The sequence below is a fragment of the Balearica regulorum genome, chromosome 5 (genome assembly GCF_011004875.1).
Source record: "Balearica regulorum gibbericeps isolate bBalReg1 chromosome 5, bBalReg1.pri, whole genome shotgun sequence".
NCBI classification, from domain to species: domain Eukaryota; kingdom Metazoa; phylum Chordata; class Aves; order Gruiformes; family Gruidae; genus Balearica; species Balearica regulorum.
This window is the reverse complement of record NC_046188.1, coordinates 35753955-35768682: the sequence shown is the minus strand read 5'-3', so window position 1 is coordinate 35768682 and position 14728 is coordinate 35753955. Positions and strand designations below refer to the sequence as shown.

The 14728-nt window shown below is 36.3% G+C and overlaps 2 protein-coding genes across 2 annotated transcripts in view; one reads left to right on the top strand and one right to left on the bottom strand.

The window, feature by feature from the left end:
• The window catches only part of AVEN (apoptosis and caspase activation inhibitor), a 97621-nt gene that overhangs the window by 16281 nt on the left and 66612 nt on the right, over positions 1 to 14728 (top strand). Inside the window, exon 2 of the mRNA XM_075754126.1 lies at positions 7212 to 7392. Coding sequence (XP_075610241.1) covers positions 7212 to 7392 — 181 coding nt within the window. The remainder of the gene's footprint in view (positions 1 to 7211; positions 7393 to 14728) is intronic.
• CHRM5 (cholinergic receptor muscarinic 5) overlaps positions 1 to 14728 on the bottom strand; it is a 54367-nt gene that overhangs the window by 27861 nt on the left and 11778 nt on the right. The gene's annotated exons all lie outside the window — the stretch shown is intronic.

The following is a 14728-nucleotide window of genomic DNA, read 5'->3' as shown; positions in this document are numbered from 1 at the left end:
TCTGGCTCAGTGAATCTAAGGGAGACATTTAGCTCCTAATAGAAACTGTTGTTCCAATTCAGCGAGGCATAAGATTCATACAAAATATGGCTATAGCTTGTGGAAATATTAATAATGATCTGTGAGAAAGATGAAGTACGACTTGTAGCCTCCTGGCGCTTGATCATGTTATAACTTTACTGAGTGCAAAGAATATTTTTAGTGGTGATTTTCAGTTAAACAGTAATGAGAAAACAGTCTCTTTCTTTTGAAGTTTTTAATCAGTTCCAATTACTTGCATCTCATAGATAGAATAAGCAGGAACTTTGAAGCAAAATAATTTGGTGGACAAGATTATTATGTTTACTTTGTAATTGTTATTGTGGTCAGACTTGTGAATATGATATCTGTTGAAAACAATTCAGTATAGATAAGCTAACAGCTCACAGTTTTTGGCAGGTGTTGCTGAGTATTATTACAAATATTATCTTCTGTCTCTGAAAGAAGCTATGGTATCTTATGGTATCACTGCATTAGGAAAATCTTATTTTTCAGGGAAAGTTACAAATCTTGTATTTCATTTACTTTTCTAAAATCTGGATTAAGAGTATAAATGAGAATATTTTGGGGCATTGTATTCCACTCTTACATCATACTGACCTTTTTATATTGTTTGAACTTGCTCTTTTTTCTCTGTACAGAAATTTATCACTAATATTCCTAGGTAGACAGAACAATGTGTTGGCATGCTTCATGGGATTTTCCCAGATGGTGGAGTATATATATAATATACTGACAGACATGTTTACCTTGTTAAATCACTGTTGGGGTTTTTAATTATTTTTTTTAAATTATTTTTGAAACTAAATTCCTGTTTGTCTATATCATTGTGAATTGCATTTAAAATTCTGTCATTGAATTTCAGCCATCTGTCTAGGTAACTTCTTAAAAGTAATGTTCCGTATTATTTCTTTTAGGTAAAGACATCTTGATTCTAAACACTTACAAACTTGCATCAGTATCGATAAAATTGCACTAGTACTTTGTCTTTTGTAAAAGAATAGCATTAATCTAAGAAATGCATTTAAAAATTGCAGTTCTGCTTTCATTTGCCATAATTCTGAATATATATTGGTTTTCTTTAATATACTGTACAGTTCATATTTTAGAGAGCCCATTAAATTTCCACTGCAATAGATCAGATAATATATTCCTTTGCCAACTTTAGATCTAATGTTAATAAATCTCTAATTACTTGCAAGACAGAGAAGATGGGCGTATGTCTAGGGGTTGTAATTAGGTAAATGTGGAAAACCAGAACAACTTTTTGGAAGATTATTATACTATATATAACTATCATAAGGTATAAGCCTAACAATCACTGTGAGAGAGAAAATTAAGCTGTCAGGGGATTCTCCTGTACCTTTCTGGATTTAAGGTAAAAAAGTGCATTTAATGAGCACTGTTACAAAAAAATTAAATCTTTTTGAGATTGTGTTGTATTCATATTGTGCTAAGATAATTTCCGGTGTAATCTCACTGCTCCTGTTTGGTTACACCAGCAATAACTTGGAACTATTAAATTAAAAGCAGATATGTCTTTCCAAGAGTAATTTAAGTCATTAAAGTGTAACTGCAAGTCTTTCACATTTCCACTTATGTCTACCTAGAGGAACCACTCAGTAGTTAACATCAGCCAAGGTACCTTACTTACTGTCACTCATACAAGCCTCTGTGTACAGACTTTTATTCTGCAAAACAATTTGAAGTGTCAAGATCAGGAACTCTTTTGTTGTTTAATTATAGATGGGTTTTGACCCTATGACTTACAAGTTTCATGTGTGAGAATTTAACTGTAACAGATGCTGCTCAAGTTGGGATGAGGAGGAGAGGAGAAACTGTGCAGACACAGGCACCTCACTATTTTAAATACAAATGAGGAAAAGATTTATGCCCGTTCATGATGCATCTGATAGCCTAGGTCAGATTAAACCTATAGGATATTTTCATTTTGTCTTGCTAGCCTTTTCTCTTGACGAGAAGTTCGGATTGAGACACATAAGCCTGAATGTCATCGTGCCTGGCTGCAGCTTTACAGCAGTTTCCAAGCAGGGAAAAGGGGATCAAGACAGAAGTTTACTCAAGGAATTGGTGTGTGCTGTTGCCAGTTGGGAGAGCAGCAAATGTAGGGAGCACACAGTGGTTATCTCTGTCCGTGAACATGCAAGTGTCCATGCATGGCAGTGGCTAACTATTGTGAACTCTGTGTGGATATATAAGGTGTCTGGGGAATTGTAGGTAAGTGTCCCTGGTAAAGAATGGAAAAGATTGAAGAAATGTGTATGTTTTTGAGAGGTTTAACATTTAAAACAGTAATACAGAAGTTACAGTAACAAAGGAGAAAAGTAACGCTTAATCAATATAATTGTAAAGAGTTTCTAAAGATACAATGAAAAGGTTATTGTATAAATTTGGGAAGAAGGTGAAGGAAAGAAATAGCTATGCTCTTTCTAACAGATTAACAAAAAAGCTCAAACTATGCTTTTGTACATTGTGAAGTGACATTCTCAGGAAGAGAATTGAGAGAAATACTACAAAATAAGTAAGAATGGAAATCTAATAATGCATGATACCTATATAACGGAGAAGGGCAGTTGGCCCAAAGAAAGGCAAGCTGAACAAATGTTGTTTCTGTGTTCCTCCCAATCACTGTAGAATATTCTAAGTGCTGTCAAAAATTAAATGTTTAAAACTTTTCTTGCAGAGTTAATAGAACTGAAGAGGAAGAGGGCTATAAGCCTTAATTCCAGTGGCTTCCAGTGGGTAATAGAAAGTCTTAATGGAAACTCTGACTTTTAATGCACTTTCAGGTTTTTTTTTTAAAGGGCTGTGAACTCAACAATTCTTGTTGAGTGTTTGCACACGTGTACTTAACGTGCTAGGACTGACTGCACTCCTAGTGAAGAGAGGTTGAGTAATTGAAGCAGAATATAAGAGGTCACTGTTGCACTTTCTCCATTGTGTACTTCAGCCTTGGTTTGATCCAAACCATTCTGGGTTCCAGGGAAGTGCAGAAGGATGACCCCAGGGGAAATTGCCTGTTCAGAGCAATGTTTACTTCATTTTGACACCTTCATTCCTGAACCGTGTGCATCAACATGTTCTTGTCTGTAAGAAAAGTCAAACAGAAAGCCTGCTTTCCTATTTTTTCTCAATGCTGTACCGTCCCCAACCCTGTATACAAAATTAGTGTATAAAGCAGGGTGTACTAAAATATCCTTTTGCTGTGGTAGAGCCTGTAGATTGGGGTCATGCACACTATGCATTTTGCTTTCCTTCAGAAGGAAAGCAGAGTCATAGGCTCTGGTAAAGGATGAAAATACATTCCTTGGCGGAAGATCCCAAATCGTGCAAGCTCCTCTGCAAGGGGAGCTTGGCTCTTTCACTGTTGCTTGAACGACTGTGATGAAGTTACTGTTTAGGCAGAACACTGTGTATATTTTTTTGTTCTTCTGGTAATGCAAAACAGTCTGAAGGTTTCCTGGTTTTCTTCAACTGGGCTTTTGCATATTTTCCCTGTTTTCAAAATTTCAATGAAATGTGCAAATGGTAATGCATGTAATACTGTCTGAATCAGAGGCACAGCAGACAAATATTATACCTCCTGTGGTATCACAGTGCATTATAGCACGGAGCAATAATGTGTAGATGTAGTTCAATACTATTTAAAGGCATAAGTTTTTTTTTTTCCCTTACCTGACTAATACTGTTTTAAAGGTTATATTTGAGTTGGCTTCTAGAATTTGTTTCAGCTTCTATCATTTGTTATTTGAGGATGGGGTAGGAGGGAAGTTCTTTTATTTCATTATACATAGGACAGATGTTTGTACCGATGAAGACTTTCAGTAAGGTGTGATGACACTGGTAGCAGCACATAGTTTAGCTGAACAGGCAGCTGGGAGGAAAGTAATGAAGATTTATGTTTGTGTGTTTCTGAGGTTGTTACTTTAGATGGTAACTGTCTTGTGAGATGGTAAAAGCAAATTATTTTCTGAAACTCCACTGATCAGAGGTTTTTTTTAATGTGTTTGATAATTTTAATGGTGAAGATGTATCTTTAAGTTGTTTGAATGTTGAATATTCAAATGTGATTATTTGCAGTTTTATCTTGTAGCACAGCAGTGCACTACGTAAAATTTTCTGTTAAGTATTTATTAGAAATGTAAGCAGGTTAGTATTTGAAGTTTACACATTTCAAAAGTAAACCACAGGACAGCGCTGGGTAACCAGGCTGCACAACTGCTATTAATGCTCCTGAGAATTTATGGTTTATATTCTAAAGTTCAAGTTAACAATTTGAGTTCTAAGAAATGAAATTTCCTTGAGGTGCACTGTATAACATAGCTAATATCAGAATGTGAAAAGAATTTAGTCCAGTTTAAGAGAAAACATTTGAATCCATATTAGTTCACTGCAAGCTTGTTAAAATAAGAAGGTGATACTCCTGGGTTTTTTATGCTTACAGCTGAAAGGAGTGAATCTTTTTAACAGGTCTATAGTAAGTAATTATATATAATGTCATAGGTGCCTAAGGTGATTCCAATTTTTTCTTAAAACCGAAACCAAAGTACAGCACAGATCTGTCTACATGGCACTACTCTTGCTTTGACTTGTGAATTGTATCAACTCCCCAGTTATTTTTGGCACTGAATTTCACTAGGTTTGCTGGATTATAGCAAATCTTTCAATTTACAGAGAACAGAAGAGAAATAAGCTGATTCTTATCTTGATATAAGTGGATTTGGCCTTTGTTCTGTGGAAACTATAGTTCTGGATCACTCCCCAGTAATACAGAGTTGTGACTTTATCCCCTTGCTCATGCAAACAACTGTTTGTCCACAACAACCATTTTACTGTATTTATTCGATGTATAGAAAGAATATAGAATTTACCTGAAAATTGCACATAACTGGTGAGAATGCACAGAATATTTTCCTTCTTAGCTGTTTGGCAACTAGCAGTATATTTATATAATTATGCCAGCTTTTAATCTGCTTTTAAGCTCTTTGATGATTTTTCCTTCATGCTGTTCCTAACCAGATCTCAAACAGTGCTGAAAGAAGCTTGTTTATGAAGATTGGTGGATTATTTTTCTTGGGAAATAATTTCTAGTTCTGATTTTGCTACTTGTATTATATGTTGGGCAATCATTTTTAAGACCTCAAACTTGGGAGAATCTAAACTCTCACAATTGTGTTTGAAGATGCTTTGTCTTTCAGTAGACATTTGTGTAAAAGCAATGAAACAGGCTTCACTGCTACTTTTGGTCATTTTTAATATATTTTCAGAACTAAGGAGTAGTAATACTCCACGGTCCGCAAACTGCTACTTCCTACATTTTTGTCTGTGTCAGTCTTCTTTTTATGGTGATGTACTTGCATATAAATGTAGTATTTGGTGTGCAATAGGGATTTATTTGGCGTTGATAGAGGTTTTTCTGTTGCGCAGTTGGGACACTAAAGGAACATGAAAATCTCAAACAGTTTGTTTTTGTTTAGCTGAACCAAAATGTAATCACAAAATTATCTACGGAGTAGTTAAGTCTTCTTCACAATGGATTTCTAAAATCAATGTAAAGCATATGTTTCATTGCTCTGTGTCCTTTCTTGAGCTATGAAAGTAACTCATTGATTATAAAACAAGTCAGTGAAGTGATGGTGGTTTGTTTCTGATAGTGGCTTTGTGTAGTTGTTTTTACCAGGTTGTTCAATGTTGTACAAGTTTATAAGTCCACAGTACGTGCTTTAAAAAAACCCCATTGTGTAGTTTTAGAAACACAGTAACTACTAGAGATTTTAGTAATCTTTCTGCACAGGATGTTGCAGCTCTTCACTTACGAGGGCTTTTTAAAAGCATAAATAATTGCTCTTCACATTTATTTCAAGATTACATTTGATTTAAACTATCAAAACCAAGGTCCTTCTTAAAGCCAGTGTCTGATGGTGAGCTGTAAGGATGTTTAGGCCTATGGATATATGACTTAGCGAAAGGTACCTTGCTTTTAAAATTATTTTATACTTAATGGAGATGGCTTTAAGCTTTACAGCAATGTAGATAAACTTGAATTTCACTGCCCTGGTCATGAAGAATGTACTTATTGTTGGGACAGTGAAATTTACGGCAGCAGCACACTGTGGTTTGTGAAAGGAGAGATGCAGTAAAGGAGAGAAGGGAGAGTGGAGCTGTCAGCAGCAATGTTTGGGAGCAGACACCGTGGGGATCTCTTCTTTCTTGACTGCCTTACTCCACCTCTTCAGAGCTTTAGACCTCTGCAGAAAGTATCTTGTACAGAACTGTTCTGGTTGCTCTCAGTTGTCCTCTTGCCTGTTGAGTACTTCTTCCTCTGGGAAGTACATCTTTCTGTTTGTGAACCGACAGTCACTCCAGATGAACCCCAAACTCTGGGAGAGAACTCTGTTGATATAGAGGATTCGAGGGAAGAGTTTTCCACAGCTGTTGAGTACTTGTGGCAAATGCCTATTTTGCTTGCATCTTAAGCTGAATCTGCAATGAGTTATCCTTTTGACTCTAGAGCTTTTTAAGAGTTTGGGCTAGTAGATTGACTGCCAGCAGTCTATTTAATTTTTCCATGTGTATTTCTGTAAAATGGCTTTCATGAAGGAAATTAATTTGATTAATTATTCCATATTACTTGAGTTAACACCCTGTAGTTGGATACAATGGAAGTTCTTACGTAGATCACCCTTTCTGGATGTTTTTCTGCAGTATTTGATATGTTTTCTTTTTCCTGTTCTGCTCTACAAACATCAGTTCTTTCTGTTATCATCTGTATCACTGCAACACTTGGACAAAGATACTGTGATTAAATTCTTAGTTCTGGTCCCCACACATTGCTCTCAGTTTCAGGAAGGAAGCTGTTCATTATGGGCTTTCAGAATAGGAGGGAAACCAATGGGACTTGCATCAGTGGCACTGCTTCACCCCTGTAAGAACTGAAGCTTCACTAGGTGCTTTTAATTATACTCTTGATGAATTACATACAGTGCAGGGGGATGGTAGCACCTGATCTAAAATTTTAACGGGGACTCAGGTTGATTTGTCTTTCTGGTTTTTAATTCTGTGGTTGGAGTTGTTTGTATGAATGACTGTTTAAATACAGAACAAAATGCTGTTGAGTTGTAATGGCTTAACTGTCCATTTAAATGTCACAGGTAGAGGAGGATGATGATACTGAATCACGAGAGGAAGAAGAGAAGGAAGAACTGAAAAGCTATTCAAGAAGAAAGATTTTTTCCAACTGGAGCCGCTATGAGGATACAGAAAAAGAGGGGCAGAGTGAATGTGGGGAATCACAGAGAGGAACAGACTTCAGTGTCTTGCTTAGCTCAGCAGGTAAGCATTTTCTACTCTATAGATAGTTTTTTCGTTTTTCATTTTGAAACATTACTACTTTTCTGGCTGTTGTCTGTGATGATGAAAGAGAACCCTAGAATACGATTCCTGTCTGCCTCGGTAAGTCTGCCATTGGTGTATTTAGGAGTGTTCGACATCTCCATGGGAGCAGCCTTATAGCATACAGGGTGCACTGAGACATGGCAGATAGGGAGTAAGAGGGCTGCTGCATTTATAGCCTTCTCGTGAAACTATGTATGGGTCTGACTGTGTGCAGCATCCAGTTACTTTGAGCCTATTCTTGCTGACAATTAATTTCTTACCAATCTTGGTTATTGAGATGTTTTCCGGAAAAAAAAGAAGGTTGCTAGTATGACTAAACACAGCAAAGCAGTCAAGCAGCAGCTTGCTGTTGTTTGTTTTGACAAAGATTTGTAATCAGAACTGCACAGATGTGTCCATGAATAGCAAGTATTACTACCCTCCTTGGAAATAAAGATCAGTTGTCTTTCCCTCTTTAAAGGAGATAGGAGGAGGAGGAGGTGGAGGGACAGGTCCTTCTAGATCCTATTTTTTATTTCTTAGCTGTACATGAATAGTATGGGCAGTTACACAAAAAAAAGTTAACCTAAAATAATTTTAGAAACTTCTGATGTGCCATTGTGTTGGAATACCATTCAGTAAAAAGCTGCAAACAATGTATTATGGGGAGTTTTTTAGCAACTTGGAAGCTCTGAAATCTCTCAAATCTAAATAATTGGATTTTTCAGCTACAGCTTGGAGTAGTCACTTAGAAATTATCCACAGTAAAGAAACAAGGACCAGAGCTTTTGTTCTCTGTGCCAGAATCAATTTCTGAAGTTCAGTTTTGCATGAACATTGCAGAATTGGGCCTGAATTCCCAGTTTAATCATAGAATTGTGAGATATGTATTGACTTCTGTGAATGGTATGTTGCATGGTAAACAGTGTTGGAGTCAAGATGCCTGGTATGGACCTCAGAGCTGGATAGGTAACATAGCCTGGGGACCAGAGTAGATATCACAAGTCAAAACTTTTTAAATCAAGACACCTACCCTGAGCTGCATGTTGCCATGGTTCAGCTTTTTAAAACAAACTTTAATATCTCTAACTTTATACCTAGCCTTAGGAATGTCTTTAAAATGTTCTGATGAATGGTACTTTTGGACTGAGGATATAAGGAAAAACTATATATTTCTACTAATTTGTATTTTTTGTAAGTTGTACTCCAATACAGTTATTACCAATCCATTTATTTTACTCTGTAGATTCTCTCAATGCCTAAAATGAAAATCTTGTTAGTTTGTATTCTTACTAGTATTAACTCTTTATCTGTCATTTAAAGATTGTTCTACTTTATTTTAGGATACATTGTGACTCTTCTTGACATTAAAATACATTGATAAGAAACAGCAATGAAATAAAGTACTTTCAGAGGAGGAGAATGTACCTTCTAAACAATAATGCAGAGTTCTTAGAGTCACATAGTGTGTGTCAGGGGAGTTCTTTGTATGGTTTCTTTGGCTTATGTGCGAAAACTGAGAATACAAGTCATCTTTATTTCTAGTGGTATGAGAAGAAGCTTGCATCTCTGCTTTATTTGATAATTTTGACTTCTGGTAGTATATTGCTGTTTAGCATTCCGAAGTTGCACAATGAATCCAATTCAATTGCAACAAGCAGTTAGGGGAGTACTGGAGAGGGAATGGATTTAAAGTGCCATTTTTCATGAATGCAAAGCTTAGAAAGGTCTTGCAATTTACTGTCAATACACAACAATGTAATTGATGCAGTCAGTTAAGAATCCTTTGGCAAAAGCTCAGATTAAAAACTTGTTCTCCTATGTAACATTTAGGTTCCATAATATTGAAAGCAGGGTCTTAGACTGCCATCCTTCAAGATAGAATGGGGGTTTATTCCCAGAGAATATCCTGTTAATTGAATGAGATAGGGTAGAAAAAATAGTTTAGGATAATGTAGTGATAAAGATAGAATTAATGCTAGTAGAGAAACTTAAATGGAGGAATTCCTGGCATCCAAGAAATTAAAATTCCAAGCTTGGTATTTGTTTTAATATTTTGTAAACGTGTTTCTGCATGTAATTTTCCAGCTAATGTCACCCAAAAAAAAGCAAAATGAGAAGACTAATACTCTGTGATATGGGTGTCATATTGATAATTAGTGGGATTGGAGCTCTTAAATCTAGCTATGGGTTTTAATGCTGTATTTTTAACAGTAGTAGAGGAAAGTGAGATATTTTTTCTGAGGGGGGAGGAAAGAGTTTGAAGATATTTGCAGAGGATGATAAGTCTTTAGGGTATTTTATTTTACGTTTTTCAATAGCTTCTGAAGACATGCTTTTTTTAGGTTTTTGCCTATACTTCTAGCTTGTCCCTGCCTCAAGCCAATCTCCGGTGCAGCACTGATGCTGTCTTTTCAATCAAATATTTAGGCCTGACTAGTCCCAGACTGTCTCTGGCTGCACCTTGTCTCTCTGCTGTCAGTCTTTGCCTGCCTACTAATTCTTCTCACTCTCCCTTGCTTCTGTTGATTTTCCTTTTTGTCTATGTTTCGGGTTCCTGGTGGTGGGTCTTTTCTCAGTCTTTTGTTGTGAGCCAGCTCCCTTCCACATATATTCACTAAAATCCAGCTCTGTCAGATATATTCTATCCCTTGCTCTTTCCAGTCCTGGTGATCCCTGGTTCTGAGTTGTCTGCCTGGGATTGCTCATTTGGCTTAATTTTTCTCTCATCCACTACCACGTCGTCTTCTTACATTCCTCTTAGTTTCTTTCCTCGTCTAGTCAATCCCAGTTTATTCTTCCAAGCTTCCGGTTCTAGTCTCCCTGCAAGCTGTTTTCTCCATTTTCCCTCCACACGCAGCGTTGGTATACCCTAAATCTTGCTCGGTTACCCAACAATATGAAGTGACAGGCCACTGTTTTCAACTATGGAGGGGATACCGGTGTGGATGAGGTTGCAGAAATACGCAAGATGACACTTTTTGTTCAGTGTTGTACCTAATGCCTGTTAAATGCAGACTTCTCTTAAAATCTGGCTTTTCACTCATAACCAGGGTTAGAGGAAGCTTAATTCAGTTGCCTTACGCATTGAGATGATGTACAGAAGGTCAGAGGGGTGACTGTGGTTCTTCCAGCAGATCTTGCCAAAAAATAGTAAACCTGATTTCTAGAAGCTTGTAGCTTGGCTAAATCAGGTCAGATTTTTCACAAACTGAGCAGAGTGTACCTCTCATAAAAAAACATTGCCCAGCCTGATTTCAAATTACAGATACAGGACAGGAAGGTAGTTATAGTTTTTCAAAGGGAGAGTTTATAAGGTCTTTTTTCCCAGGTCGTTTCATGATAGAAAAATGTTCCAGCCATTCTCTGACTTTTTTTTTAAAAGGTGGTGATGAGGGAGAGTGAGGGGAAACTACCTGAAGCAGACAATTGACATGGAAAATTTCAGACTGAATAGTTAAAAAAGCAGCAGAAAATAGTCTTAAGGAAGAACTGCCAGGTGGCTTTGATAACAGCTGATGTCACTAGCCTGACAGAGCTTCTGTGTTAGGGTTTATTGTATTTGTGTGTGAAGTAGGTTGATAACTTTAGTTTTTAAGTCTGTTTCCTTCCTTTTTTAGCATTTTATAATTATTTTTTTAATTGACCTTGAATCTAGCAAAACAAACTTTTCTGTATTGCTTTGATGTTCTAGCTGATGTAAACTACAAGTCCATTGTGAAGCCTTCAGGGAATATGTCTTGAATCGATTTAGTAAAAATGCTGTTGAAGCGTAAAGAACAAGAGAAGTGGAAGTGATAGGATAACCTTACTTGGGCTAAAAGAATCTTGCCATGTTTGAAGAGCTGTCCTCATTTTTTGACTGATGAGGGTTAAGCGTCCCAAAATAGATTTTAAGTCCTTCATTAGGTTTTTGGCTCTGAATAGGTAGTCTAGGTTTAAAAATATGCTTTTAAAATCTCGTTACAGAGCTGATCCAAATCTATCCAGGGACCTGATCACTTTCCTTTAAACATGGTAGGCATTACCAATACGGCAGCCAAAAGCTGCCAACATACATGCCTCAAAAACAGCGTGCTCAGTTGCAGGATGTGATGATTATCAAGGTGAAAAAATATGATTTTGGGCATGAATTTTTTCCCGTTTGTTTTTTTTGGCCATAATTCTGATGGTGTTAAAGTGTAAGAAAGAAAAATGCTGTGTAGTTCAAACAAAATTGACAGAATGTTTTCGATATTGTAAGAATACATATATTTCTGTAGGTACCTAGCACTTGAATACACTAGGAAATGTGGAATAAAATCAAGAGAGCAGTCACTGGAGCATAATAGTAATGAAACAGTAAGTGTAAGAATTGTGAAGTAGCAGTACTTTCCATTCTCTGAAACACCGTTGTTTTGCTTTTTTAACCTCTTGCTTTTGGGCCTGTTTAATTTGAGTCTTTTGCAATATATTGCTACATTTTTGTCACTTTCCTGGCCAATACATACACAAGAATTTGCAGTATACAGAAGACCAACCTTGGATAAGCTGAACAGATAAACTTATGGAGGAAGGCTTGTGTTAAAAATAGTTTTCCTTCAACTTTTCTATCTTAAGGATATACTGTCAGAGATCTGGAAAAAAAAAAATAGAGTGAAGAGTAAATGAGTTTTCTTATTTTCAGTGCTAATTCTGCTTAAACAAAAAGAATGGCAATGGCAGCGCATGGTTTGGATGCTAAAAAAGAATCCTTTGAGTTTTAAAATTCTAGAGAATACCTGAAAATCAGTTTTCTTTACAGAACTGCATAACTCATTGTTGATTTGGCTTACTGTGTGTATCAGGGGTCCCACTTTACAGTGGTATTTGATTTGCCAGCTTCTACTTTTCATTTGTATGTCTGTTCTGTGAAATTATTTACATCTGTATGTCTCCACAGAACTCTGTTTCTGAATCTGTTTCTTGTACCATTGAGATAGCTAGACTAATGAAGAAGAATTATCAGCTGCGAGAGCATTATTGCTCTGTGCAAAAAAATAGTGAAAAGTATTTTTTAACTCTTTTTTGCATGTCTTTGTGATTGCATATGGAACAGATGTGTTTTCAACTAGTGCATCTTATTTGGTCAGAAATTCACCAGATGCAAAACTTCATGTCATTGCTGTTCACCAGGTGATATGAGCTGTGCGTAGAGCATAGAGGTATTGGTTACTACTTATTATTTATCAACAGGTTACTGGTCTCGAAAGAAGTTTACACTGTTGCAACTAAGGATTGGTAATAGGTCACTCGAATATTCCTAGAATACGTGCTCCTGAAATAAGTAGTTAAGGGCATGTGCTGTACTTGCATCTTTCCTCACGTTCTCCTGTTTTTGCTGCCTCATTCCATAAACGTTCTCTGAGCTTCCCTGACATGCTTTCCTCTCCTGCTTCTCCTTCTAGCCCCATTCTGGCACATCAGACTTTCCTTTCCTTTTTGATGGTCGTGTGGTAGATACCATTTCCCATCTGTGGAGGTTCTTTATCCAAGTGGTGTCTTTTCCACATGCAAAGGTTTTAGTTGTGCCAGTTATGCCCTGGGCAGTCTGCAGCTTTGGACTTGTTGATAGACCTGCGAGATACTGCTGTTTGATATACCTGGAGGTGTCTGAAATCAACAAAAATGCAACCTCTCCCTCTCTCTTCCCTAGCCAAACTTACTTGCCCAAACAAATAGCAAAACCCCTTCCACAATAAAGATTTGCAGTAAAATCACAGGACTTGACATCAGTGGAAGCTGGTTCTCCATCTGCTCAGTGCTTCCTCCTGAACTGTTCCTAACATTACAGAAATTCATCTTTTTTGTTCTAATCAGACAAGCTGTCCCTATTTTTAGTTCAGACAAAAAAAAAAAAAAGTGCCAGATTCTAAGTATTAATTAAATTTTCTTGACAAATGTATTTTCCTGTAATAGGTAATCTGTGCTCATTATATATGCTTTCATATCTGTGTGTTTCCCACCCCCGTAAGTTTTATCTAAAATTTAACCAAAACTATGTGATTGAAGTATAGTGTGATTCCATGACTTGAATGCATATAAATGTAGGATAATACTTCTTATTTTCATTTTAACATTCTGATATCGTATAACTATGTGACCATATATGTGTCAGTGATAGTCCTGCAAAACTAATGGTAACTAATAAAAGAAAAATCTGAAGGTTTCAATGTTTCAGAGACATTTGTATGCTTTATGATTTAGAATTGAATAGAATAAGATTCACAGACTAAAGGGGTTAAATTTTGTTCCCATTAAAATCATTGTGGTAAGCTATTTCCCATTCTTTTAATTTTGCACACATTGATTGCACTCATTTATTTGTTAAGTTCCAGATTTCTGGATTTAAAAAGTTTTCTGACCAACATCCTTCTCTAATCTTGGGCATGAATCTTTTGCTGCTACTATATATGACAGTATTTCTGCTCAATTGTGTTTAAATACTTTTTGGTTGTGAAATCACAAATCAGTAAGATTAAACGTGGAACAATTTGTCCTTATTCCTGTCTTGCTGTTGTCATGTCCATTATTTGAATTTGTAGGCTTGAGAGCTAGATGAGAATGCCTACTCACCTGATTCACTGTTTCTCTTGTTTAATTGTGTCCTTTGTTTTTATAATACCCCTAGTAGCAGTTCTGTCTGACTAGGCCTCATGTTGGTCATCATGGTTTCTGCCACATCATCGTCTCTGACTTTCCTGCCAGTGAAATCCCCTAACCAAAAATGAATTACTCTGACTCTTGTACTCAGGCAGTACATTTTCAAATTTCAGTGTGTTATTGCTACTATGTTCCTGTTCCCTTTCTCCTATTTTTACTTATTTTCTGCCTTTCTCCCTTCCTTTGAATTTTTCTTTTACTATATGAACTTCGTGATTTTCCTTCTTGCCATATATTACTTTCGATTGATATTAATTTTTTCTTTCGGATTCCCTTTTACACTTCTGATTCTGAACCACTGTTACATCAACCTGAATTAGGCTGTAAGCTTTTAGAGCAGGGACTTTCTTTTGCTTGCCTGTAAAGTATTGATAATGATAATGATAAAGATATTACTTCTATGGGATTATTAAAAGATGTTGATTGAATTGGAGGAGCTATGTTTGTTTTAATTGTAATACTTTTGTTCCATCTCTCAGCAGCCTACATTAGGGAAAGAAATGAAAAATAGAATTAGAAATTTTATAAAATTCTATAAACCCAGAATTTTTTGTTTATGGTAAAGATGATAACAGTATCAGATGTAGCAGATTATTTTAATTGCAGAAGCCAG